Source organism: Penicillium mononematosum, assembly GCF_028829835.1.
Source record: "Penicillium mononematosum strain IBT 11891 chromosome Unknown utg000005l:1.0-9366267.0:1.0-9372171.0, whole genome shotgun sequence".
Lineage (NCBI taxonomy): Eukaryota > Fungi > Ascomycota > Eurotiomycetes > Eurotiales > Aspergillaceae > Penicillium > Penicillium mononematosum.
This window is the reverse complement of record NW_026643275.1, coordinates 815,217-840,943: the sequence shown is the minus strand read 5'-3', so window position 1 is coordinate 840,943 and position 25,727 is coordinate 815,217. Positions and strand designations below refer to the sequence as shown.

Sequence of the window (25,727 nt, the reverse complement as noted above, 5' to 3'; positions counted from 1 at the left end):
CGGAATGAGTGAACCGATACTGCATTGGACCCAAAACAGATGCGATCAAAACAGATGCGATACTGTGCACAGCTCAACTGACCAAGTTTAAAATTGCGATCATGTGGTTCTCTAGCCTCATGTAAGTCAATCAGTTCTTCAGGCGACTTTATTTTCTTCAGAACTACGCCTGCCTCAAAATGCCAGCCGCTATCGCTATCATCTTTGCCGTAGTTGGCATCCTCGTTCTGCGACTGCTGAGGTCCTACCTTCGGCTAGCGGATATCCCCGGTCCATTCTGGGCCAAGTTCACGGATCTTTGGCGATTCCGTTCTCAGAATAGCAAAGGCCACACTGCAAGGCTCATCGCACTGCACAAGGAACATGGAAAGCTCGTACGCCTGGGGCCCAACCATGTCAGCATCAGCGACCCAGCAGCCATTCCTATCGTCTACAGCACAAACCCAACATGGAAGAAGGGTCCTTCCTACTATGGAGCGGTTCCCATAAGCAAGAAACGGGCTGTGCCCAGCATCATCGCCATGAGCGAGAAACAGCACACGGCGGTGCGCAAATCAGTCGGCCGTGCCTTTACTACCAACTCTCTACTGGACTACGAAGATTCTATCGAAGCCACCGGCAAGGAGCTTGTCAATGTTCTCACCGAGAATCCGGAGACCGACGTCGGCCAGTGGCTTCAATTCTTCGCTATGGACATGTTGATTCGTATTGCTTTCAGCGACACCCTCGGCTTACTGGCCAAGGGCGACGATATTGACGGGACGCTTGCTGCCGTCATGGCGCGATTCGACCATTGGGGCCAATGGGGCGCGATGCCTGATGCAGACTTCCTTCTCAATAAGAGCCGACTTGCTACGCTTCTACGAGGAGCCGGTGACAGTCCACTTGCCAGGGTTGGGATGAGCAAGCTGGAAGCGAGAAGGAATGATCCTGATAAGCAAAGTTATGCGGATCTCTGCTCCAGGTTCCTTGAAGGCCAGGCCAAATACCCCGACCTCTTGCGACAGGATGAGATCCTGGGTATCATCATGTCCACCATTGGTGCAGGCGCTGACACCACGGCTGGTACTCTGACATATACCCTATACTTCCTCTCAAAGAATCCCACCGCGAAGTCCAAACTTCTGCAAGAGATCGAAGAAAGCCTCCGCGCTGGTACACTGTCTAGCACGCCTAAATGGAAGGAGGTGCAGCACATGCCTTACCTCGATGCGGTACTGAAGGAGTCGATGCGACTTCTTCCGATCGCATCCTGGGGCCTTGACCGAGTCGTTCCCCTGGCAGGCGTGATGATTGCGGGCAAATTTATTCCCGGGGACACTATTGTTGGATGCCAGATCGATGCCACTCACCTGGATGAAGATGTCTACGGCATCGATTCGGATTTGTATAGACCGGAGAGGTGGATTGAAGCAAATGAAGACCAGCGCCGACAAATGGATCGTTCGTTTCTGACATTTAGTGCCGGCAAAAGGATCTGCACGGGAGTCCACATCGCGTGGTTGGAGATGAAGAAGACGCTGCCACTGTTGCTGATGAATTTCGATGTGAGTAACCCCTCTCCGAATTCTTCTTGGAAAAAGACCACCAAGTGAACTGACGAATCTACGTAGCTGGAACTAGTTGATCCTGACCAGGATGTGAGAGATGGTATCAGAATCAGCGCAGTCAAGTATCCGCCCCCAGTTCCGATGAAGATCACAAGGAGGGATCTAGTTCCCTATAAAACGGAGGAATGTCTGATGTAAAGCCCGACGGCATGCAACACAGTTCCCGCTGCCTGGCAACTGAACCAATCGAGTATAAATTTAAACGCGCCTTCTATATGTATTGTAATGTTGCTACCAATGCACAGTTTTGTATAGAGCTCATGACGCACCAGGTAAGCCCGCCATAACCTTGGACAGCAATGCACACCAGATGTAGACTGGTTCTTTCGAAAACTCTATGAAAGCACCCGGACTTTTCTTAGAAAGGAGATAAATTGAAATGCTTCCGCGTTGTGCATCATAGTCTCAATCCCAAGGGACTGTGTACGATCCATTGGTCTTTATAGCAACTACAGGTACTCTACCACATCGGAGTCAGTGGCGGAGGATACGGAGATTATAGGCGTTTATACTGTGGGAATGGCTTCAACGCCTGAAATTGAACGACTATGCCCACTTGAATAGTGGGAATAGCTTCATCCTGTTACCTGTCTATTTTAAATAGTATGACCACACTCCTACAGTTTTCCTGTCTTTTTTCGTGTCTTTGGTTTTCAATCCCTTCCCAGGGGCCTGAATAGGAAAGCAATGTCCGCGCCATTAGCTAGGAGTAGCTGCACAATCCCTTCGTGGCCTCCAGCTGAAGCTAGCAGGAGGGCAGTTATATGATTATCCTGGCCCCGCGCGTTGACATCCGCGCCATTAGCTAGGAGCAGCTTCACAATCTCTTCGTGGCCTCTAGCTGAAGCTAGGTGGAGGGCATGTAGGTCGAGGTTCTTCACGGGCCCGCGCGTTGGCATCCGCGCTATTAGCTAGGAGCAGCTGCACGATTGCTTCGTGGCCTCTATCTGAAGCTCGCTGGAGTGCATTTCCATGCTTACCCTGGGCGTATTCACGAATGTCCGCGCCACTAGCTAGGAGGAGCTTCACGATTGCTTCGTGGCCTCTAGCTGAAGCTCGCTGGAGCGCATTTCTATGCTTACCCTGCGCGTTGACATCCGCGCCATTAGCTAGGAGGAGCTTCACGATTGCTTCGTGGCCTTTAGCTGAAGCTAGCTGGAGTGCATTTCCGTGCTTACCCTGCGCGTATTCACGAATGTCCGCGCCACTAGCTAGGAGGAGCTTCACGATTGCTTCGTGGCCTCTATCTGAAGCTAGCTGGAGTGCAGTTCCATGCCTACCCTGCGCGTGAATGTCCGCGCCACTAGCTAGGAGGAGCTTCACGATTGCTTCGTGGCCTCTATCTGAAGCTCGCTGGAGTGCATTTCCACGCTTACCCTGCGCGTATTCACGAATGTCCGCGCCACTAGCTAGGAGGAGCTTCACGATTGCTTCGTGGCCTCTATCTGAAGCTAGCTGGAGTGCAGTTCCATGCCTACCCTGCGCGTGAATGTCCGCGCCACTAGCTAGGAGGAGCTTCACGATTGCTTCGTGGCCTCTATCTGAAGCTCGCTGGAGTGCATTTCCACGCTTACCCTGCGCGTTGACATCCGCACCATTAGCTAGGAGCAGCTGCACAATCCCTTCGTGGCCTTTAGCTGAAGCTCCCTGGAGGGCAGTTATATGATCAGCCTGGCTCTGCGCGTTGACATCCGCGCCACTAGCTAGGAGGAGCTTCACGATTGCTTCGTGGCCTCTAGCTGAAGCTCGCTGGAGTGCATTTCCGTGCTTACCCTGCGCGTATTCACGAATGTCCGCGCCACTAGCTAGGAGGAGCTTCACGATTGCTTCGTGGCCTCTATCTGAAGCTAGCTGGAGTGCAGTTCCATGCCTACCCTGCGCGTGAATGTCCGCGCCACTAGCTAGGAGGAGCTTCACGATTGCTTCGTGGCCTCTATCTGAAGCTCGCTGGAGTGCATTTCCACGCTTACCCTGCGCGTTGACATCCGCACCATTAGCTAGGAGCAGCTGCACAATCCCTTCGTGGCCTTTAGCTGAAGCTCCCTGGAGGGCAGTTATATGATTATCCTGGCCCTGCGCGTTGACATCCGCGCCATTAGCTAGGAGTAGCTGCACTATTCCTTCGTGGCCTTCAGCTGAAGCTAGCTGGAGGGCAGTTATATGATCAGCCTGGCTCTGCGCGTTGACATCCGCGCCATTAGCTAGGAGCAGCTGCACAATCCCTTCGTGGCCTTTAGCTGAAGCTCCCTGGAGGGCAGTTATATGATTATCCTGGTCCTGCGCGTTGACATCCGCGCCATTAGCTAGGAGTAGCTGCACTATTCCTTCGTGGCCTTCAGCTGAAGCTAGCTGGAGGGCAGTCATATGATCAGCCTGGCTCTGCGCGTTGACATCCGCGCCATTAGCTAGGAGCAGCTGCACGATTGCTTCGTGGCCTTCAGCTGAAGCTAGCTGGAGTGCATTTCCATACTTACCCTGCGCGTGAATGTCCGCGCCACTAGGTAGGAGGAGATTCACGATTGCTTCGTGGCCTTTAGCTGAAGCTAGCTGGAGTGCACTTCCATGTTCGCCCTGCTCGTTGCTGTCCGCGCCCTTATCTAATAGGACTTGTGCTGTTCGTTGGAGATTGAGGAGCGATGCATAATATAGTGGAGTCCCCATTTCGCAGTGTCCAATTCGCACCCAAGGTTGACATGCGTTAAAGAGCTTCCACCAATCTGCAAACGCTTGACTTTGTTGGAGGAAAAACCTCAAGATGCTGTCCAGAACGTCATTTTCTGTCTCCGTAGGCCGTGAATGATCCATCCAATGCAGGGCTGAGTACTGAGCCAACGGAAACCTCGCACTGATTTTCATCGCCGATCCTTGCCCACCTAGATGCGACAAGTATGATAGACACGCCAGCGCCATCCTCTTGTGCGACTGTGTCATACTCAGCCGGCCCTTCCACTTTCCACTCTGATCGGGATCGGTGAGGAACTCTCTCGCTGTCAGGTGAATGAAAAACAACTTCGAATCGTACACATTGATGAATAGACCGCATAGATTTTTCACGACGCTTTTGAAGTCGTCTTGTGGCCATAGGTCTGCCTCTAGACTGTCATATGAATCGAAACCGTCCTTGTTCAAAGCTATCGTCAAGGCTATATTGGCTTCATCAAGTGAGAGAGGTCGTGATGCAGCCAAAACAATTTCAAGAAGAGTTTTTGTCTGAAGCTCGTTCTCGCTGCGGTCTAGAATCTTTTCATATGCGTCTGAGACCTTCGAAGGTAGCCCGGAGAGAAGTTCTTTGACATCAGACCGTCGACTATACGCGCTTGGGCTCTGCTCAATAATATCGAATGTGAGGTGTAGCCAGAGGTAAGTGCGATTCTTCATGTCCTTGATCTGTTTGGAAATCATTTGACGGTCGCTCTCTCGAAAGTTCCTGGCGACCTTCTGTAGTTTGGCATCGATAACCAAATCTATATCGTGGCTGATTTCGGCAGACTTGTCGTCTCCATCAAAATGCAAATAAGCACTTGTATCCGGAAAACCATCAAACGATAGCTCCAAATCATCATAAGGGCGACTCGTGATCAGGAACTTCAGTTTTGAGGTTGAGGATGAAAGCTGGGGTTTAGAGTAGAGCTCCTTCAGATTGCTGAGCAATTGCCGCATGCTATTGACATTGCACTCATCCAGGGCATCCAGGAGACAAATTACCTCCCCAAGCTCTGGCGAGCTGACACATTGGATAAAAAGACGCCACAGTTCGGAGAAGTTATTTGCTAGATTTGCACCGTGATTCTTATGGCTGATGACCGCATTTTGGATCAGCGTGCCCGTCGGATCGTGGGTGAAAAGCTGATGAAGGAATGCGCACAAAGCATTGGTGGCTGACATACGGCGCTCATCTCCATCCTTGAAAAAGAAATAGCAGATCGTCGATGTCGTGACATTCGTAGAAAGCCGGTTCTCATCGATAAGAGTCCGTGATAAAACCGACTTTCCACAGCCAGGGCCGGCGGAAACCCACAGGAGAGTAGAACAGTCGCTGTCGCGCCAGTTTCGAAATTCGTTACCCTGAAAGAACCATTCGCATGTGTCTGGGACTCGCAGTGGGTTGTAGTTCTTGTCATCTTCGTAGTCGGACGCGAGTGCTTGAAGAAGGTTTCGCTCGTTCTGGTCTTCGTAGTCCTTCTTGTTACGACTCGTATCCGCTTTTAGGACATTGCAAATCTCCTCAAGAATACTCCGAGACTCTCTGATCTCCTGGAGCTGACTATCTCGATTATTGCGAGTCTCTTCCAACACGTAATGAGAAAGATGGGAGCTACAAGCCTCGCTTGATGATTCGATTTTTGAGATCATTTCATCCCAGTCGCTTTCACCGGCTATGTTCACCCATGCGCGAGAGAGTTGGGCTTTGGAAAGATGGCAGATAGCACGCGCTTGGTATTCGATGATATGCGAGTAGAGAGCAGCAAGGGGCTCAAGGAGATCTTGGTACTCTTCCCTATGCTTGGACTGCAGGTATTTCTTCTCGAAGATACCCCAGTAGATCTGAATACTGTGGATTGAATCGAAGCCTTTTAGCATCGCCAGATTGCTAGTGGTACTGCTTGAGAGTAGCTACCTGGGTCAGCATTAGATAGACAATAGGGTTGCCATGACCTACAGATAAAAGCAACGAGACGCCAGCCCATGCCAAAGCTGCGTATGGTTGAGTGCTAACGGCGCTCTTCACTACTGGGTCGGCCCAGAGGAGAAACTTGGCCAGTTTTTCGGTTTGCTCTCGTATTTTCACATCCTTTCCCAGGAGTGAGAATCGCCACTGCTTCTTCTCCCGGTCTTCCAGCAACTTCGTCATCACCGACTCGACTGACCGCGGATTGGAAAGATTTGCGTGCATTGAGTTATCGTGCTGTGCTAATCCCAAGTGAGCCTGATAAGCTTCTACCAACTTGGGCTCTCGAGCCTGCAAGATTCCATACGCCAACTCCCAGGGGTCATTGCTATCACTTGATGAGGTTGGAGTCGTATGAGAAGATGATGGATCGGGTATGGTCTCCTCAGCCTGGGGGGGAGAAGACGGTGGATCAGGTATGGTCTTCTCGGCCTGAGGGAATTCGGGAAGACCTGAGACGGTATTGGCATGACAATTTACTGAATCAGGCTTGGAGAGCTTGTCAAGATTTCCAGCAGGTCCAGAAGGCTTCACAGAGTTTGCTGTAGCCGACAATTCAGAAGGGCCAGGCGCGTTTGCCTCTGCGGTCGGAGAGACGTTCAGGCAGTCTCCATGCGCTCCATTGGTCCTCCTCTTTCTCCGTTGCGGTAGATTCTCGGTCCATTTCTTGAAATTCTTTCGTATATGCATATTGTGCTCTGGTTTTCGGGTTTCGAAGGTTTATAGAACGAAGATTTCAGCGCGCGTGGGCTGCTAAGCTTGTCAACAGAAAAATGTTTTTCCAGGCAAACAGCGGTTCGCTAGGCGGTACACCGTATCTCGTACGTGTAAAATATCGCGGGGCTGAGTTCGGCGTTCAAGATCAAATAGCCAATACCTGAATGCTTAGTGGAGCCAAATGACTCCATCCTCGGGATCAACTGTCTGGTTCTCTACCTATCATGGGCTGACATGTTGTAGCTTGCAGATACCAAGAGCCGCTGGTTTCAGGAAGAACAGTTCCATCTAATAATAGTTGTTCAGCTCAGGAGGTTGGGTTGCCTCACGTGATGGCAAAGCTTCTGAGGGGTCCTCCTACCAGCAACTACCTCTGAGGCAATTGCTCCCCTCTACAGGTATCTTGTCATCTCTCACGTAGTCAATTGTCTTTTCCCTTCTAAATCTAACCACCCCATGTATGTAGGGTACTAACAATATACAAACAAATTGTCTTCCCAGGGAGTGCGGGGGTTACACTCCTCTGTAGATACTGTTTTACATCTGTTTATAACGTATAAATATAGTCTGAGTTTAAGCTTTTCCTTTCATGTAATGTTTAGCAGTTCTTATATAATGTATCGAGATACGAGGCGTTAAGCATGTCTTTAAGTGAAAAGAGATACCTCCCAAATATACAATGCAATGCAATGCGTTACTCTAAAATCACTTAGCAGTCTGAAGCCACTCCTGTAGTTTTCCGAGAGAATACATGTCATGCTCTTTCTCAGAAGTATAAAACAGCTTTTCATACCATCCCTCCGTGCCCAAAGACTGTAAACGTTTTCCGAAAGGCTGACAGGAGTCAAAGTCAATCAACACCGGCGATCCATTCTTCACCATGATGTTATTCGGATTGATGTCATTATGCGCTAGCCCTATGGTGTGTAGATGCTCCACCGCCGACTTGAGGGATTCGAAAAACTTGACTTTGTCGAGCTGCTGGAAATCAGATGTCGAGGCGTACTCGCTCAGTGTTTGATCCAGTCGCTCGAGAACGATCGGCGTGATGTAACCACGTTTGACACGACAGCCATAATATCGAATTACGTTTCGGTGTGGTGATCTTGAGATCCGCTCCATGACGATTGTCTCATCGAGAACGGCTTTAGGGAGATGGTTCGTCCCAATCATATCCTCGTACCACTGTAGGCCTGGCCGTTTCACATAAACTAAAGAAGAGCCCAGCCCTTCCGGTGCAAGCGTCAACTGGACGTCGGTGGGGATCTCTGGATAAATATCTTTGTCCTGGACACGTCGTAGAGATGAATTGAATTCCGCGATAGTCATTTCGCGCTTGTTCTTTGGCGTATAGCCGTAGGAAACCTCCTCATCCTCTGTGACATGGTAGAAGGTAGTGGATTTCAGCTTCCCATCTTTCCACGACTCGACTATAGTCAAGTCTTGGAGTGATTTTACCAACTCAACCTCATTTTCAGGACTAGCTTGGTCCACAAAATCCATTGTGAAGTAAGTGTATGCTTATAAAGGGTAAAAATGAAAGAAAGGAGCAAACTGAATAACGACTGGAAAGGTATTGGCGCCTAATTTGGTAAGCTGGGCGGAGGGGCCCGGGAGACGGGTCCGTGCAGTTACTGCTTAAAAGATCTAGGAGCCATTGCATTAAATGGGCGATAGAACCCGTAATTAAAGGCACCTTGCGACTACCTAAGTAGGCTTCAAGTTCTGGACAGCGCCCATGGCATGTATGTACCCGTCCAGGTGATCTTCGCGTACATGTACAGAACAAGGAGGAAGTAGTTTTTAGTACACAAGCTTAGAGGCTAAATGAATTTCTTTCACAGAAAACGTTGAATACTTATCAGTACTACTATGTGTAAATGTCAGACCAGACTCTAAGAGGAGTAATACCACATCTCAATTGACAAAGAGTTGTTCTTTGACTCCACTCAATATAGTTAAGCGTTGTGGAGACCGCGGGAGGTTCCAATCTCCAAAGTCGATGCACGCCCCACATTTCCATTTCGGTATTCACGCTCCATTCCAAGGTTTGGTCGATTTTGCTCGCTCGGATTGAATCTTACATTTATGGAGCAACAAACACTTGGGTTCTACAATAGCATCGGCTGTCTTAAAAACATGTTGGCAGAAACATTCTCATTCGTATTTTGGTTTTTCGCCCAAAGCGATGAGGTATCTGAAAGATAATGCCTGATAATCAATAACACCCTCCAACGGCTGACTCTCCTCTCAAACAGGCTTACGCTGTTGCAGCCCCCTTGGGACGTGCAGAATTTTCAGGACGTATAGATGCATCCTATCGTTATGATTCGCAAGTTTCTGACTTGAGGCGAGAAGAACCCAGAAACCCCCTTCCAAGGAAGGAAAATCATCACCATTGCGGATTTCCACATGCTCACTGGGCATCAGTGGTCCCTGAAAGTTCTGAAAGAGTAGTGCTTTGGCCATCTCGTGCTGTAGTTCGCCTAAGCACAAGACACTGCCTGAGGCCCGTTGAACAGTATCAGTGTCTCTAATTGTCCTCCATAACAAAGCTGTGCCAAGCACCCGTGTCCTTTCTTCCCAGCTGTACTGGGTGTACTGGGTCCCATGGATGATAGACTGCTGGGTGGTATACCAGCTCCCCGTTCCGATATTATCGCGATGACGAAGATCAGCCAGCCTAAAAGAGCATGACCACACTCCGACAGTTGTCGTGTCCTTTTTGGTGTCTCCTTTTGTTGTCTTTTTTCCCAGCTTAGTGTTGTAGCGGGTTGTACCTTCGCATAGCTGTGTATGTATAGTTTCTCGGTCGGAATTGCCTCCAGCCCTGGATTACCTGGGAGCCGTAATCGTAGGCCTACTGCCGCCTGCTGGGCGAAGTTGCCAGGCTTATCGCTCGCTGATGGTATAACCTGACTGGACGATTTCAGCAGTACCCTGAAAGGACGCAAGGGTGTAACCGACTGGAAACCCTCCGATTCCATCTGGGGCTCACTTTCCCCCACAAGCCTCCATTGATATCTTGTGAACTGCCAACAAGTCAGGAGTATGTGAGCACTGACGGAACCAGGGAATGCATCTCGAATTGATGAGATGAGTTGGGATGGTAGAAAAGACCAGGGGTATATATATAGACCTGGTTGTCGTATAAGGCACCACAAGTGGAAGAAGCCTGCCGGGGTTTTGAACTTGTCGATTTGGTTCGCAAAGTCTATGCCAGTAGCATTTGTTCTTGTTCTGTTGCTAGAGGAGAGAGTAAGAGAGAGAGAAGAATGTACGATCGTTAAATCTAACAAGAGCACCTTTTATATGCTACATCTAACAAACAAGTGATCAGTCTGCTAGCAACAAACAAAGCCTGATTTCACAGGCATTTATGAGAGATGAGACCATCTTAAGATTTCTGCATTGGGGCTATCGAAGTATTAGTTCCCCACATCTACTATTTGTGGTATGTTCTAAGCAGATGACGCGGATCCACTCCACACCCTTGTTTAAGAGAGCTGCTATAGATACACGGATGAAAACTATAGGAGAATGGACGAAATGAATATGCTGGGTCGTCGTGTAAAGTAGAGCTATCTTTGTGTCCAGCGAGGTGGTGTCGTCATCCTCGTCGGTTGATCCCGCTTCCAATTTGTGGGGGACGGCGTAGTTGTTCTCCAAGTGGGAAATACATGCAAGGTGACGTCCCAGGTTTTGGTCAGCCTATGCAGGTTCATACTGGGGTTATATCATTCCATTATTGGATGATCGGGTTAGTCTGGATATTATGACGGGCATCTACATCATCGAACCCCCATATATTTGAATTGGCAAGAAGCCTGGAATTTAAATATTTCCGCGGTTCTCTCTGTCCATTTAATACTCCGCCTTAATTACTGGTCTTTCTCGGATTATAGGTCTTTATATCTTGTTTGTTTGACGTCAATTTCAATTTCACAACCGAATCCTGAACGTCGGCCTTCTCATGCCGGCCAATTACACGGTCGCTTTTCCAGGAACCCATTAACTTCATGAAAGTGAATCAATATGAGCAGCAATGGGGATAGCAGTAGCAATAAAGTGCTTCAATCGCTGGGCCCTCCCCACTCTGGGACAGACGAGGGCGTCCACTTCCAACCCATCCACGACCAGCGCCGTTCCTTTTCTGTCTCTTTGGACTCGGAAAAGCCGCCGTCGAGTCATACTCCTGCCGCTGGAAGACGCTCGCTTGATGTGCAAGAGCGAAACGGTTATATTGTCCTGAATGAAGACGATTGCTATGATCAATTGGGATTTTGCTTCCCAAACTGGAAAAAATGGATGATCATTTCGGTCATCTTCCTGGTCCAGACCTCGATGAACTTCAACACCAGCTTGTATTCCAATGCCATCGGTGGTATTTCGGAAGAATTTGGTGTTAGTCTCCAGGCTGCACGCTGTGGTGCTATGATCTACCTGGTGACTTATGCATTTGGCTGCGAGCTGTGGGCACCCTGGAGTGAGGAGTTAGGGCGCAAGCCTATTTTACAACTCAGCATGCTCCTCACAAATATTTGGCAAATCCCTGTTGCTCTTGCGCCTAATTTTGCGACTATCATGGTGGGGAGGGCATTCGGTGGTATCAGTCTGGCTGGCGGCTCAGTTACACTGGGGATGATTGCGGACATGTGGGAGCCAGAGCATCAGCACTATGCAGTAGCATGTGTGGTATTCTCATCAGTGGGTGGTTCGGTCCTAGGGCCTCTAATAGGAGGCTTCGTTGAGGCCTTCCAGCCCTGGCCTTGGGCTATGTGGATCCAGTTGATCTTTGGTGGATTTGTTCAGATCTGCCATCTTCTGCTTGTTCCTGAAACCCGGGCGACTATCATGATCGATAACTACGCCAAGAAACAGCGCAAGGAGACTGGCCTTAATGTCTGTGGGCCTGATGAATTCCAGCCCTTTAAAGAACGTTTTTCTTTGAGTCAAATCCTTATCACCTGGATGCGCCCTTTCAAGATGCTGGCAACAGAGCCAATCGTGCTGACCCTGTCTTTGCTCAGTGGCTTCAGCGATGCTCTAATCTTCATGTTTATTCAATCTTTCAGCCTGGTCTACGAGCAGTGGCACTTCAGCACTGTTGCTATAGGCCTGTCCTTCATCCCAATCTTAGTGGGCTATATCATTGCCTGGCTCAGTATGTACCCAGTACTGCGCAGGAATTCCGCCAAGAGAAAGAAGAATCCTGATGATGAACATGCGCAATATGAATCCCGCCTCTGGTGGCTACTGTACACTTCCCCATGCCTCCCCATTGGCCTGATTGGCTTTGCGTGGACGAGTCTAGGGCCCCCAATCCACTGGATAGGAACCATGGTGTTTGCAGCTATTGTTGGCATCGCGAACTATACCATCTATATGACCACCATCGACTACATGATCTGCGCCTACGGTCCTTATTCTGCTTCCGCTACCGGTGGAAATGGCTTCTCAAGAGACATACTCGCAGGTGCTCTCACTGTGCCGGCTACACCATTCTTTAGCAGTACGTTGGTCCTCCGTTCCTATTCTAATGACAAAAGACACAGCTAACATCGGATCACCAGATATCGGTGCTCCGGACCGTAATCTCGAATACGCATCTACCATCCTATGTATGTGCCCTCCCCCCTACATTGCACTCTGTCAACGTATTCCACTCTTCTAACGCCCTTCTAGTTTGCATCTCCTGTCTCCTTGTGGCCTCCGTCTACGTCATCTATTGGAAGGGGCCGGTGATGCGCAAAAAATCACCCTTCGCCCAGCAACTGTCCGATGCTCGGAAGGAAAGTACCAGCCGTCGCGCTTCCATGGTTTACTCCAGGTCGGCACCTCAGTCCCGCAGGCCAAGTGATAGAGTAAATAGTGCTGTAGGGCAATGACTTGGGAGTTCACCTCGGCATAGTTTTTATATGTACACCTAAGGCCTAAGTGGATTACCATGTTTCTTTGTATAGATCGTACAGGAATCATTTGCGACCTCAGGGCCAGCTCAATTCAAACCAAAATCTGGCAATAGATGACAGGATGAGCACTAAAGCGAAACCAGTGCCGTCACAATTTATAGATGCTATTGACGCTAGTCCCAAAGTAGATAAGGACACTTCCTTAAAATTATTAGAGGCAGGCGGTCGACAGTGGCATATCAGCGATAAGAGGTATGCGGCCAAGCCCTGGAGATCCGAAAGTTGGAACATCTTCGCCATCTGGGGATGGTATCGTGAAGACGGGTTGTCGACAAGCCGCTGACAATGGCGCTCCAACAACGTGAGTTATCCTATCCCGAAGCTCTAGAACTGGTACACTGACAGTAATGCAGATGAGCCCGCGCCATTCGCGCCTCAATCCTCGTACGCCCTCTGCCCGTGGAGTGGACTATATAATCTTGCTAACATTGTCTTAGCTTGTCCTTTACCCAAGGGTTTCTTCTCGGCCAGCTCTCAGTAGTACTCCTGATCGGCGCTTTCATCAAATTTTTCATTTTTGGTGAAGCGCCACCCCCTCCATCCCGGGGCATGTCAAACCGCACAACCCACCGCCGCTACAGCTCCGTCTATAGCCCCCCTCAAGATAGCCAGAAATCATTACGAGAAAAACCGTCCACGTCGAACGTTCTCCGTCCGGTACCTTCCACCTCTACAAACACCCGCTCCATCCTCCGCAAAACCTACTATAGTGCCATTCCTACCAACCCTACGAGCAAACATGGCCGACACCGCATGCATCACTCCTCGCATCAGCCTGAGTCACTGGACTGGTTCAACGTACTCATTGCACAGACAATTGCTCAATACAGGGAGACAGCCTATTCCCTCAAGGACTCACCCACTTCATCAATCCTCAGCTCCCTAACGGCAGCCATGAACAACCCGGAGAAGAAACCATCTTTCATAGACAAGATAAAAGTCACCGATATCTCACTAGGCGAAGAGTTTCCCATTTTCAGCAACTGCCGCATCATTGCCGTTGACGATCCCGTGTCGGACGGCGGACGCCTACAGGCGCTACTGGATGTCGACCTTAGCGACGACAACCTTTCCATTGCCGTCGAGACATCCATGCTTCTGAACTACCCCAAACCACGCTCTGCCATCATACCAATAGCTCTATCAGTCTCGGTTGTGAGATTTTCCGGAACGCTTTGCATATCCTTGATCCCCGCGTCGACCGAACCGCCAGAACCACTTCAAACGCCTGCCGGATCACCAGCACCCCCCCACATCAGACCCAAGGGACAATACAGGGAACCGACCCTCCGGTCCCGGAGAGCACACAGCCTCGCAAGACCAGCTACCACCAAAAAGCAGCCCGAAAAGCAACGTCGCATTCTCTTTCCTCCCAGATTACCGCCTGAGACCTCTCCGTGCGCTCACTCATCGGATCCCGCAGCCGACTGCAGGATGTACCGAAGATAGCACAGCTCGTCGAAGCACGAGTGCACGCATGGTTTGAGGAGCGCGTTGTCGAGCCTCGAGTGCAAGTAGTCGGACTTCCAGACTTGTGGCCGCGCATGGGCAGAACAGGCGTCCGACCCGGTGAGGACTCGGATGCTGGGTCAACGGCGCCACCGCGTAGCGCTGGCTCTACTGAGTCGTCTGGACCGCCCCGATTTTCTGATGATCATGGTCGGGAGCCGGAGGGGCTGCGGTTCCGTGGGGCCCTGGATTCACGGTTAGGGCTTGGTGCTGGCTCGCGCACGAATAGTTTCAATGTTGATATGGGTGGCTTGCGGAGCTCGAGTATGACGAGGCAACAGAGTGGTGGTGCTACGAGTGACCATTTTGAAATGCCTGGTGCCATGCCGGCGGGTACGCCAGTTGGGACGCCTGGCATACCAGACAATTGATATACGTAAAAAGTGTTGTTCGACCATTCCTACCTACTTAAGTATGGTTTCGATTGATTTACTGTGGGTTTCTGGTCCCCACGTACATTCAAAAGCTCCATGCAAGGGAAGTGATGTAAGACAATATCAAAAATTTCCCATTTCCATCGTCCAGTAGTCTATGTGCAAAGAATCCAGTCATAACGCATCTCAATATCAAACTGACCATCCTAAACAGCCGCAGTAGGACTGACGACAGTCTCCAAATAAGTCTTGCGGTGCGGGTTAGCATCAACCTCCGCACCACGGTTCAACGGCGTCCACTTAGGCTCGTCTTGGAAAAGACGCATGGCCTTAACGTACTGCAAGCAGAGTCAGTCCCATAATCCAAAACCACAAAATCCAAAAGAACATACATTCTGCTCATTGGTAGTAAACCGATGGTAAATCCCCGCAGGAAGAATAATCATATCCTCCTTGACAAGGCAGATACGGATCCACTCGTCCTCCTGCCCACGCACATCGAAGTATCCCTCCCCGTCGAGGATATACCGAATCTCCTCGTCCTCGTGCAAATGCTCCGTGAAGAACGACTTAACCTTCTCCTCGTATATGGCGCCCATCGTCGCAGGCGAGACACAGACCTCGTCGCGGTTACGGTATCCGCGCTCCGCGGCGATCGCGTCCACATCCGCGATTGTGGGGCAGTGCTTGTACAGCACGCCTAGCGAGGCGAGCTTCTCTTCTGACACGGTGCGGCCGGAGTCATGCTTCTCGCGCTGGTCGCCCTGTAAACAAATGACATCAGCGTTTGTTCTAGTCTGAGGTGGGCTGTACCTGGAAATGCTTGGGAAGCTGGATACGGCCCAATTGGGATGTGTTTACCTCGACGTTGTCGTACCAGTATGCCTTCATTTTTTGGATTGTCTCGCTGGTGGAGCTGGTAAATTAAAGATGTAGAGAGGGGTCAGTTGTTGAAAAAAGGTCCAGATCAGCTTACAGCTGAATATCAGCAGCCCCGCAATTGGCCGATGGCGCAAGCGCTTAAGTCAGTGTGTAGTGTGTGACCGCCCTCGGGGTTAGCGGGTATAAGTACAATCACGTGATAGATACAATTTTCCTTATCGATTTGATTTGATCAAGTTTAAACGGAGTACCTGTTTTTTTTTGGGTTAACATTTGCATTGCATCCCGCCATGGCTTTTCGAGCACGGTCGGTGGCTCTGATGCGTCAGGGCCGCGGGCTCCGCTCATTTATGGGTCGGAGTCGTGGTTTCGCGACTATTACGGATAATACACGGTTCGTGGTTTCTCCCCTGTCATTCCGAGCGAACTACTCGCTAATTGATTCATTTATAGACCCTACGACGTCGTCGTTATTGGCGGAGGCCATGCTGGATCTGAGGCATGCGCTGCTGCTGCTCGTTCTGGCGCGCGCACCGCGTTAGTCACGCCCTCGCTGGAGAATATCGGTGTTTGTTCGTGCAATCCCAGTTTCGGCGGCATTGGGAAGGGAACGATGATTCGTGAGGTGGACGCAATGGACGGTGTTGCGGGTCGGATCATCGATAAGGCTGGTGTCATGTTTCGAGTTTTGAACCGTTCTAAAGGACCGGCTGTTTGGGGACCGCGTGCGCAGATCGATCGCGATCTCTACAAGCGGTATATGTCCGAGGAGCTGGCTGGCACGGAAAATCTGAACATTGTGGAGGGCAAGGTGGCTGATATTGTGCTTTCCACGGAAGGCATTGAGAACACCCCCGGTGCTCAGGGCAAGATTGTTGGCGTGCGGTTGGAATCCGGGGAGGTCATTTCTACGGGTCGTGTGGTTATCACTACGGGCACATTCCTAGGTGGTGAAATTCATATTGGAATGGATGTGTTCCCGTCGGGACGAATGGGCGAGGCTCCCACATACGGTCTCAGCAAGTCCCTCCGGGAAGCTGGCTTCCAACTGGGACGCTTGAAGACCGGTACACCACCTCGATTGGATAAGAAGACCATTGATTTTAGCGCCCTTGAAGTGCAGAAGGGCGACTCGCCGCCTCACCCTTTCTCTTACCTTAACAAAACTGTCGATGTGGGCGACGAAGGCCAGCTTACCTGCTGGATGACCCATACAAACGAAGCTGCCCATGAAATCATCCGCGCCAATCTGGACAAATCCATTCACATCCGCGAGACTGTCCGTGGGCCACGATACTGTCCCTCACTGGAATCAAAGATCATCCGATTCAAGGACAAGACCCAGCACCAGATCTGGCTCGAGCCAGAAGGCTTCGCGCCAAACGACGTCATCTACCCGAATGGCATTTCAATGACCGTGCCCGCAGACGCCCAATACGCCATGTTGCGAGTAGTCCGCGGTCTTGAGAATGTAACCATGCTCCAGCCCGGCTACGGCGTTGAATACGACTACATTGACCCGCGCAACCTGCGACCAACCCTAGAGACAAAACTCATCAGCGGTCTCTATCTGGCTGGCCAAATCAACGGCACAACTGGCTACGAAGAAGCAGCCGGACAGGGCATCATCGCAGGCACGAACGCCGGCCTCGAGTCACAGAACCGATCGCCTCTCACCCTGACCCGGTCTGATGGCTTCATCGGAATCATGATCGACGACCTCATCACCAAGGGTGTCTCAGAACCCTACCGCATGTTCACAACACGAAGCGAGTACCGCATCTCCACCCGCTCCGACAACGCCGACCTGCGTCTGACTCGCATGGCCCGCGATGCTGGCGTCGTCTCCGACAAGCGTTGGAGACACTTCTCCGATACCGAAGCGCAGATCCAGGAGCTGCAGACTCTCCTCGGTAACACGAAGCTTTCGTCGTCTGCTTGGTCTCGCAAGGGCTTCAAGGTGCGCTCCGACACCTCGATCCGCTCAGCGCTCGACATCTTGTGTCTAGACGGCACCGACATCAACACCCTTATTCCTACCATCGAGTCTCCTACAGGTACCGCATATACCCCGGCCTCGTTTGCGCCGGAGATCCTCACCCGCGTCGCCATTGAAGGCCGCTATGCGCCGTACCTGAAGCGACAGGAGAAGATGGCTGAGCGGTTCCAACAGGATGAGAACTTGCTACTGCCGGCGGATCTGGATTACAGTATGGTGCATGGCATCAGCAATGAGGAGCGACAGGTTCTTCAGCGGGTGCGACCTGTTAGTGTTGGCATGGCGAAGCGCATTGAAGGTGTAACGCCTGTTGGTGCTTTGCGGTTGCTGATGCATGTGCGGAAGGGCAGTGGGTTTACCAAGGAGATGGATGGAGAAGACCCTGCTGTTGCTGGCGTGCTCCGTTCGTCCCCTTGATTCTGGATTATATGGGCATGACTCGATGGGAGTCTCTTTTCTTTGATATATTGGCATAGCGGGGACTCGGCGCTGGATGTGCTTTGACTGTACAATATCGACATGTATACTACTTGATCTCTGTGTATATTTTGTAAATTTATATCTAAACATAAATACCTCACAATTCTTCAGATTATCAATAGCATCTACTCCCACGTTAAAGCACGAAAGTACCAATTGTCCAGATGAGGAAAACGGTCCCAAACAACCTCACAGCTAATAAGCATAAACCAAAAACAAGCATCCCCCAAACCATCTTCCCAACAAAAAACAGATCTAACCCAACGCAGAAACATACTTTTCCCCCAGAACAAAAACACGCGAGAAAAAGCAAAAAATACGATAATCAAAGCCACGTACCCTCGAGCCCCGAAACCCGATCAAACCATAAAAAGCATAAGCAAGGGATAGACACCGATCATTTCCTCGCGACAGGGATGAGCGGGGACCTGGAACGAGAGTACCTATAACCAAATCGAGACAAGACAGTAAAGAACAAAGACCATCATCATCACCTCTCCCATTCACCCGAAACTAACACCAAAAATAGAGGCCTCGGTTCTTCGATGCCAAAAACACAAAAGCCCCGACGCACACACCTCCATCTGGTGAACCCGATTGCAGCGCGTATCCGCACTCATCCAATCTCATTCCTCGTTCAGATGTGACGAACAAGCCCTACCAAATTGAGCCTCGTACATGACGACTTCTGCAAGCCGTCCAATGCCACAGGACCACTGCGCTTTGTTTGATGTATGTTGTAATGGAATGGGGAAAGTGGCGTGCATAAGCCGTTGGCCGCGATCTGATCTCATCTCTCCTTTTTGAGAAAACGGTTGCGCGAATCGCTTGTTGTGCGCTTTCCATTGGTGGTCCGCCCCTCCGACACTGATGTATCCGATATCACAATCACATCCCCGCTTACCCCCACGGCGTTGTGATGTGCGTAGCTGAGAGGGTGAGTGCGTTCGATCTATCGATTTGATGCATCTTGGCTCTTTTAAGCGCTGTACATCACCTGGATATTCTTTCTTTTTTGGCTGAGAACATATTGGCATTGAGGGGTTTGTGGTTCTGGGCGGTTGATGGGGTCGCAAGGGGTGAATGCTTCCTTGCTTCTTAGCGCGCTTCTTTGCATGGCAGACCGAGACCGAGGCCATGCAGGTCTGTGCTGTTATAGTGTCGACTAGAACCCCGTATAGTGCTTCCGGCAGGATGTACAATGTATAGGAGTACCCTGCAGTATGTACTCCGCACATGTTGTATGGATTTCTGTCGTCTGCATGAGGCAAAAGCGATTATGGGGTCCGTGGTGCGCCAATGGTCATGCACTAGCAGGATCATTTGGGATGACTTTGCAGCTGAGCAGGGATGGCGTCTTCTCCTGCATGGTGAAGAATGCACATGGCGGGTTCGCAGAAGATGTCAGGATTTGCCTTCTAGAATGCTAGGTATTATCTTGCAAACTGGGACGAACACGTTCCAGCTGAGCTGAAATAGTGGCGAAGTTCCATATATGTGCATATATGCGTGTTCTTAATCTCCACATATCGGCAATCCTGAATTATTGTTGCAGTACAACGCGGCGCTAGAGTGACGATGTATGCCGCGTTGCCTAGGTGGGCGACATACCGGACCCCTACGAAGTACATTGTCTGGAGTACTTTCTGATGCATACAACATACAATGTAGTTCGCCTCATACCCTGTTTTTGAGCCCAGAACGGTGGAACTATTTAGTGGATCATGATCTACAAGTGTACTCGGTTCACATTCCTTGTTCCATTGTGCGTTAGGTATTTCAAGCCCTTCATAGAGAATCAATCACAAAATCAGGAAGACTTTAATCGCCAGAGGCTATTGGGATATGCGGTGCATATCCTCTGGACTTCCTCCTTCTGAGCCCGCCATTTATCAATAGACTGAATAGCGTGGTTGATGATCTTGAAGATCTCACTTTGGCGATTTTATTTGACTGATGTCATAGCTTTATGCGCCCCATGATACTATAGATGTCCACTATATTGATTGATGCATAGCGACGTGTCTCGACGTGGTACTCACCGAACACTTTGTATACTAAGCTCAGAGATCTCCCCAAAGTCCGTATGTATAGAGTCTTGTATTGTCATAAGCTTAGTCTGATAGTAGCCGCCGTTAGTAATGTGGCTGTGTTCGCAGCTTGTCTCGCAATCCCCAGGCTATTTTAGAACAGTGATCTCTCTATTAATAGTGGGTCATTCGGCATTTTGATACATCCTGATCAGATCGTGAAGTATGATCCCCATAACTATCGCAATTTACTACCTGATCTCGAGTAGTTAAACCTTAACTTAGAGAAATTCTAGTTAGCTCAACTTTCTTCTACCACTGCCAGTTGGGAAGTCCCACCCTTATCAAAGAGAACGGAAGGCCAAGGAAGGGGATTGCTTTTCTCTTTACACCGGTACGTTTCGGGACTATTACGATAATCCATTTCGTGACATGTAATCTGGCCTTTGAAGGGAATAAATTGAATTAAGGACCGAAGAGAAAGCAAACCCCCATACAGAATAAGAATAGATGTCTTGTTTCATATTAACCAAGTTCCAGCCCTCAACGGATTACTTTTTACCCCGTACAACATAGAGATGGTAGGAGTGAGTCATAATATGAATAGTTCCTCGTATTTTATAACACCTACAATGTACGATGTACATCTTTCCATATACAATCCTAGAATACCGTCCCCCTTGGCTTTTCGAAAAAAGGAGGCAAGTCGCACAATCAGATACGAGCCGTAGCGCTGGGACTCTCAACGATCCCTGCCAACAGTCCTTCTGACCACATGGGCGTGAGCGATCCCTTGTGTGTAACACGCCAACATTAACTATTAGTGGAAATTACAGGACTCATTGATTTATTGGATTCATTGGACTCATTTATGTTTTTTCATATCCACCCGATCGGCTGGTTTGACACGAGGATCACGGGGCCTGATGCCTTGATATACGAGGTGGAGATGCCATGGTAGAAACTATACAAATGACCCGATATCATTACATGGATGTCTTGGATTATTCGCCTCTTCCCCTCTTGGGTTTGCCTCCTGATATGGACGGAGTTGAATAAGAACTAGTGCATTGTTCGATGCACAGACGAGCGGGATCGAACAGAGCCCACCCACCAAACTCCCCCGAAACGGAATAAATAGACGATCGCGATCATCATGATCTCACCCACCTTCCTGAGGCTGACAGCAAAGTGTGTCCACTCTCTATACTCCGTAGTGGCCAAGTCATCCGACGTTACTCCGTAGTTGTACCTTCAAACCACTCAAGTTAAGCATTGTTGCCCTGACATGACTACCGGGCACATCGCTGTCGTACGGATCCACACTCTGAGCTAAAAGAACTCAACAATAAGATATTAACTTCCCTATCATGTTTGTTACAAGTGGCTGGGAATCTGACATCAAAAGCAATATCCAAACAGCCAATAGGCAACAGGTAATCGGTAAACCAGAATCAGGGGTAGAGAGACGCCAGGACGGGTGAGAGCACCAGGTCCCAAAAACAGTCTTCGGGATTGTGGACGGATTAGGGAGGTGGTACCATTGCCCTTGTCCTTTCCCCATGATCTCTCTGTGCAATGTATGTTGTATGTAGGGACTTGTGCTTGTGGCACGGTGCATAAGTGGTACTGTGTGTGGAATGCACATGCAATGCACATCTCGCTTGATTGTACTCCGTGCTCAGTATGTTGTATGTTGTATTGTAGAGTAGAATAGTATCTACGGTTTACGGAGTACTAGAATAAGGATTGTGTATGTAGATCATACTATCTCCAGCTACATCGTATACTCCATACATAGAAATTAATATATTATAGTGTAGAGTTTCACCGAGCCTCCGAAAACACAGCTACAATCCCCCGAAACCACTCAGTGGACCAAACCGGATCTTCCTTGACGCCAAGTTCCCTAATGATGATCGCCCCTTAGTGCTAGACCCTTGAGAGTTGCGGCATTTCTTAGTTTGTTCCAAAGGAAGCATAGTACGGACGCCACCGGGACTAGTAGGATTAGTGTGAGTTATTTCTGTTTGGATTTTTCTTCTTCAAGGTGCGTGCATGTGCCCATTATTACCTATGTGGCTTTACGGAGTACTGTGCCTCTGAGCTTCCTGTGCTTCCTGTGCTTCCTGTGCTTCCTGCTGTGCCTAGTTCGAGGCGATCTTCGTATCGGCGTCGATTCTAACCCCAAACCGGTTTAGAGCTGATTATTGAGGAGAAGGTACGGAGTAGAGTACGAAGTGCTTGAATAAGAATAAAAAATTTATTTTCTCATTTTCTTCACTGTGAAACTCTACCTGACAGGCATGCTATTCACCTACCCGTTCAAGCGTCTAGCAGCACAACCCCACCTGTAATCTACGGAGTAATAATCCTTCTTTCGCCCCGAGTGTCTGGTATGGGTGTGCACTGTCCGTGGATGTGGGTTTCTCCGAACGAATAAGAGCCAAGAGATCGACCAAGAAGTACATTTCTCGATGATCTTTTTTGAAAAAGATAATGTCACCGAGATCGCCCGTGAGAACGCCTCCCTAATAAGGATCCAAGCCACCACATTCCCGTAATTGTACGGAGTACGGAGTACGGAGTACCTAAGAACAGACTACACATCTCAGAGGTTATGATATGATTCGCTATGACATTTGTGGGGTAATTAGATTGGAATGCCAAGCTACAGACTACGTACAAGATAGTTTTCTCTCTCCCGTATATTGGGTACCTTTGCTAGCCTAACCGCCAACGCTAACCTCCTTTACTTCTCGTAATCGGAGTCTAGTCGTTAACTCCCCGCGCTTAGAGCAATCCTTGGCCTGTGATGGGCTGTGCAGATTATCGATGATCTCAGAATTTCGGTCCAGAACTTTCGAATTCTTTTCCATAATTATTGCTTTTGTTCGGTGTGCTCCTTCCTGATTCTTCCGCCTAGACTTGGTTTCTATCCCGAGGACTTCGGCAATTATACGGTCGATACATCACATTCAGCGCGTACGTTACGTACTCTATTTATTTTAGAGAGAACATGAATATATCTCTATACTTTCTTATATCGAAATTGTTCAATATATTGACATCTGTCATTCGCGCCAATTGAGTTTCAACAAGCGTGGCCAACCAATCCTCTGGGACCTCTAATCGTGACTTTAAAAACTATATGTAACGGAGCACTGTCCTCCGACCATTACTAACGTTCTACAGTTCTACCTAGGTATCAAGCCCAGCCCTTCTCTGTGCTATGTACTCCGTACAACATGACTATGTACACCTGTAAAAAATAATTATTTTCCCATTTTCTCCCAAAATTCGCTCATTATCCCTCTATCTCAAACCTGAAAACCGCCGATCCTAAATCCTTAGCTCCATGGCTCGACCGGGGTGCATAGCCCAGGCCACATGTCAATGTCTAGTGGCTGAGACCAATGTGGTCTGTGGTTGGGTCTGTGGTTGGGTCTGTGGTGTCTTGGTATGGGCCAGGTTGAGACTTCTGTGCGTGGCAGTGTGGCCTGGATCTGCTGAGGATCTCCCGCGAAAGTTTTGGCCATCCAATCGAACCCCAGTTGTAATTTCTTGGTCTTACGGTTCTGCATTAGGTACGGGACCCTCTTCCCTTCCTAAGTTTTCGAGAACCAAGCCCTGAGACGTAGAGCCCGAGAAAATAAAAGTAAAGTAAAATGAAGTTACCGAAAACTCTCTCTAAAGCCCGGAAGCCTAACCTTCTTTCTTTGTTTGTTTCTCACGTTCCCCCCGGTTCTGCACATCCGTTCATGCTGATTGGGATTAGGTTTAAATGGATGCCGGTTTGATACCCGAATACTGTATACCGAGTACATGCGATATACATATGTAACATATGTAGGTATACATTAGTATACATAGTATACATTTTTGTATGTAGATTGTATACCACCAAATCGACGGGTCAAGGCGGAGATCTACCTTGGATTGGTTGCGCTCAGTCCTCTTACAAGTTCTCGTTTGGAAATTCCATCGACCGTCAAGATGGGAGACCAGTCATGGAGCAGCAAATCCAACCAGAAGGTCACCGATGCCCGGACCCGGAGAAAAGAAAAAATAATAATATAATAAAAAAATAATAAAAATAAAGAATATAATAATCACCACCAAGCATGATGGAACTTCACCCGCGTCTGACTGGCTACTCCAGACCGTGGAGGATCTTATTCTTGACTGCCGTTGGAGGATCATGACCCATCCGGAGTTCGAGGTGGAGGTCAATTTTTCAATAGCTCGGTATGGCGCGCACTGTCCATTCCGCTGGGAAAGAGATTAGTGGTCCACCCCGTAATGAGACGAAGAGATGACGCCCTTCGGAGGATTGGGATCCTCTTGAGGTTCCTAAGGTTAAACCAGAACTGTTTTGAGACAAAAGTCGATCCTTTCTCTTATGGGGCGTGAGATTGGAAAAGTGGGTAAAGGCAGGTGAATGAGCCAATGAAATGCAAACTGTGACATCCAGGGCCACTGGCCACAGCCCCAGGCAAGTCCTGTACTTTCCACAACTTCCTCGAGAAAGACCGGCACATGCGATGATCTGCTTTGTTCTTTCTTTTTTTTTTTTTCGAATATGGCATCCGCTGAGTCAGAATCGACCTGCAAGTTGAGGTAGACTTTGGTATATTGTCCGTTGTACAGTGTCAAAATCTACTTGGGGCTACCTTGATTTTTGGTATACGATGTCACGGCGACCCTCCGATCCTAATCCACGGCTCCACCGGGATCACCCATGGCACGGGGAGTGATTGTATCTTGACTTGTTCTATTCTGTATACTCTGTTTAACTATCTAACTATACTACATAGTGTATATATAATATTGTCTTCTAGAATAATATCTTTGATATAGTACATAGTGATGTAGTCCTATAATTAAAGTGAGACTGTACCTGCTTTTCGCGGAGGGTTTGGTGAAATCATGACTTTGATGTTTCATTCTCCGTATTTCTCCGCTCCCCCGAATTCCACCGTCTCCTTTTTTTCCTTTTTCCTTTTTTTCCTTTTCGATTTTCTTTTCTTTTTCTCTTTTTTTATTTTCTGGTTTGACTAGACCAAATCCAGAAAATGGCAAATGAAATTAACGAATAAAATAAAATAAAGATGAAAAATATAAATTAATTAAATTAAAGCCCAAAACATAATATCGCATGTCATATCTGTCATTGATACTCCAGGCCTCAGCATTCTGTCAACCACCATCCAAGTACACTTTCCAACCCTCCGAGTTTTTAACATTAACATTAACATTAAGCCATTAGACTCCCGGGTGCCCATACCATACTTCTTTTCCTGCAGGGCTGTTAAACTAGGTATAAACTGTGTAAACTTGATATAAGAATACAATGGGCCAATCCGATAATGGTAATGGATAATTCAATAATCCCAAAATAATCTAAATAATCTAAATAATCTAATAATCTAATAATCTGCAAAATGATTATCACACTGTACTCCGTACCATGATTTTCCCTGTG

At 48.9% G+C, this 25,727-nt stretch overlaps 6 protein-coding genes across 6 annotated transcripts; 3 read left to right on the top strand and 3 right to left on the bottom strand.

Moving 5' to 3' along the window:
- Positions 1-179: 179 nt before the first annotated feature.
- Positions 180-1,595, top strand: N7519_008441 (cytochrome P450; the record flags this gene model as incomplete). The annotated part of the gene is made up of 1 exon (XM_057295217.1): positions 180-1,595. The coding sequence occupies one exon, from the start codon at positions 180-182 to the stop codon at positions 1,593-1,595; it is 1,416 nt and encodes a 471-aa protein (XP_057143099.1).
- A 668-nt stretch (positions 1,596-2,263) lies between these two features.
- Positions 2,264-6,969, bottom strand: N7519_008440 (uncharacterized protein; the record flags this gene model as incomplete). The annotated part of the gene is made up of 3 exons (XM_057295216.1): positions 2,264-2,514; positions 2,591-6,224; positions 6,271-6,969. 3 exons carry the CDS (start codon positions 6,967-6,969, stop codon positions 2,264-2,266), a joined length of 4,584 nt encoding a protein of 1,527 aa, XP_057143098.1.
- A 732-nt stretch (positions 6,970-7,701) lies between these two features.
- On the bottom strand, positions 7,702-8,499 carry N7519_008439 (uncharacterized protein; the record flags this gene model as incomplete). The annotated part of the gene is made up of 1 exon (XM_057295215.1): positions 7,702-8,499. The coding sequence occupies one exon, from the start codon at positions 8,497-8,499 to the stop codon at positions 7,702-7,704; it is 798 nt and encodes a 265-aa protein (XP_057143097.1).
- Positions 8,500-11,031: 2,532 nt separating this feature from the next.
- mmm1 (ERMES complex subunit MMM1) lies at positions 11,032-14,848 on the top strand (the record flags this gene model as incomplete). The annotated part of the gene is made up of 6 exons (XM_057295214.1): positions 11,032-12,508; positions 12,570-12,617; positions 12,682-12,860; positions 13,124-13,269; positions 13,406-14,365; positions 14,392-14,848. The coding sequence occupies 6 exons, from the start codon at positions 11,032-11,034 to the stop codon at positions 14,846-14,848; spliced, it is 3,267 nt and encodes a 1,088-aa protein (XP_057143096.1).
- Positions 14,849-15,057: 209 nt separating this feature from the next.
- On the bottom strand, positions 15,058-15,742 carry N7519_008437 (acireductone dioxygenase (Ni2+-requiring); the record flags this gene model as incomplete). The annotated part of the gene is made up of 3 exons (XM_057295213.1): positions 15,058-15,189; positions 15,244-15,615; positions 15,665-15,742. The coding sequence occupies 3 exons, from the start codon at positions 15,740-15,742 to the stop codon at positions 15,058-15,060; spliced, it is 582 nt and encodes a 193-aa protein (XP_057143095.1).
- A 281-nt stretch (positions 15,743-16,023) lies between these two features.
- Positions 16,024-18,149, top strand: N7519_008436 (tRNA modification protein MTO1; the record flags this gene model as incomplete). The annotated part of the gene is made up of 2 exons (XM_057295212.1): positions 16,024-16,127; positions 16,187-18,149. The coding sequence occupies 2 exons, from the start codon at positions 16,024-16,026 to the stop codon at positions 18,147-18,149; spliced, it is 2,067 nt and encodes a 688-aa protein (XP_057143094.1).
- Between the last annotated feature and the right edge of the window lie 7,578 nt (positions 18,150-25,727).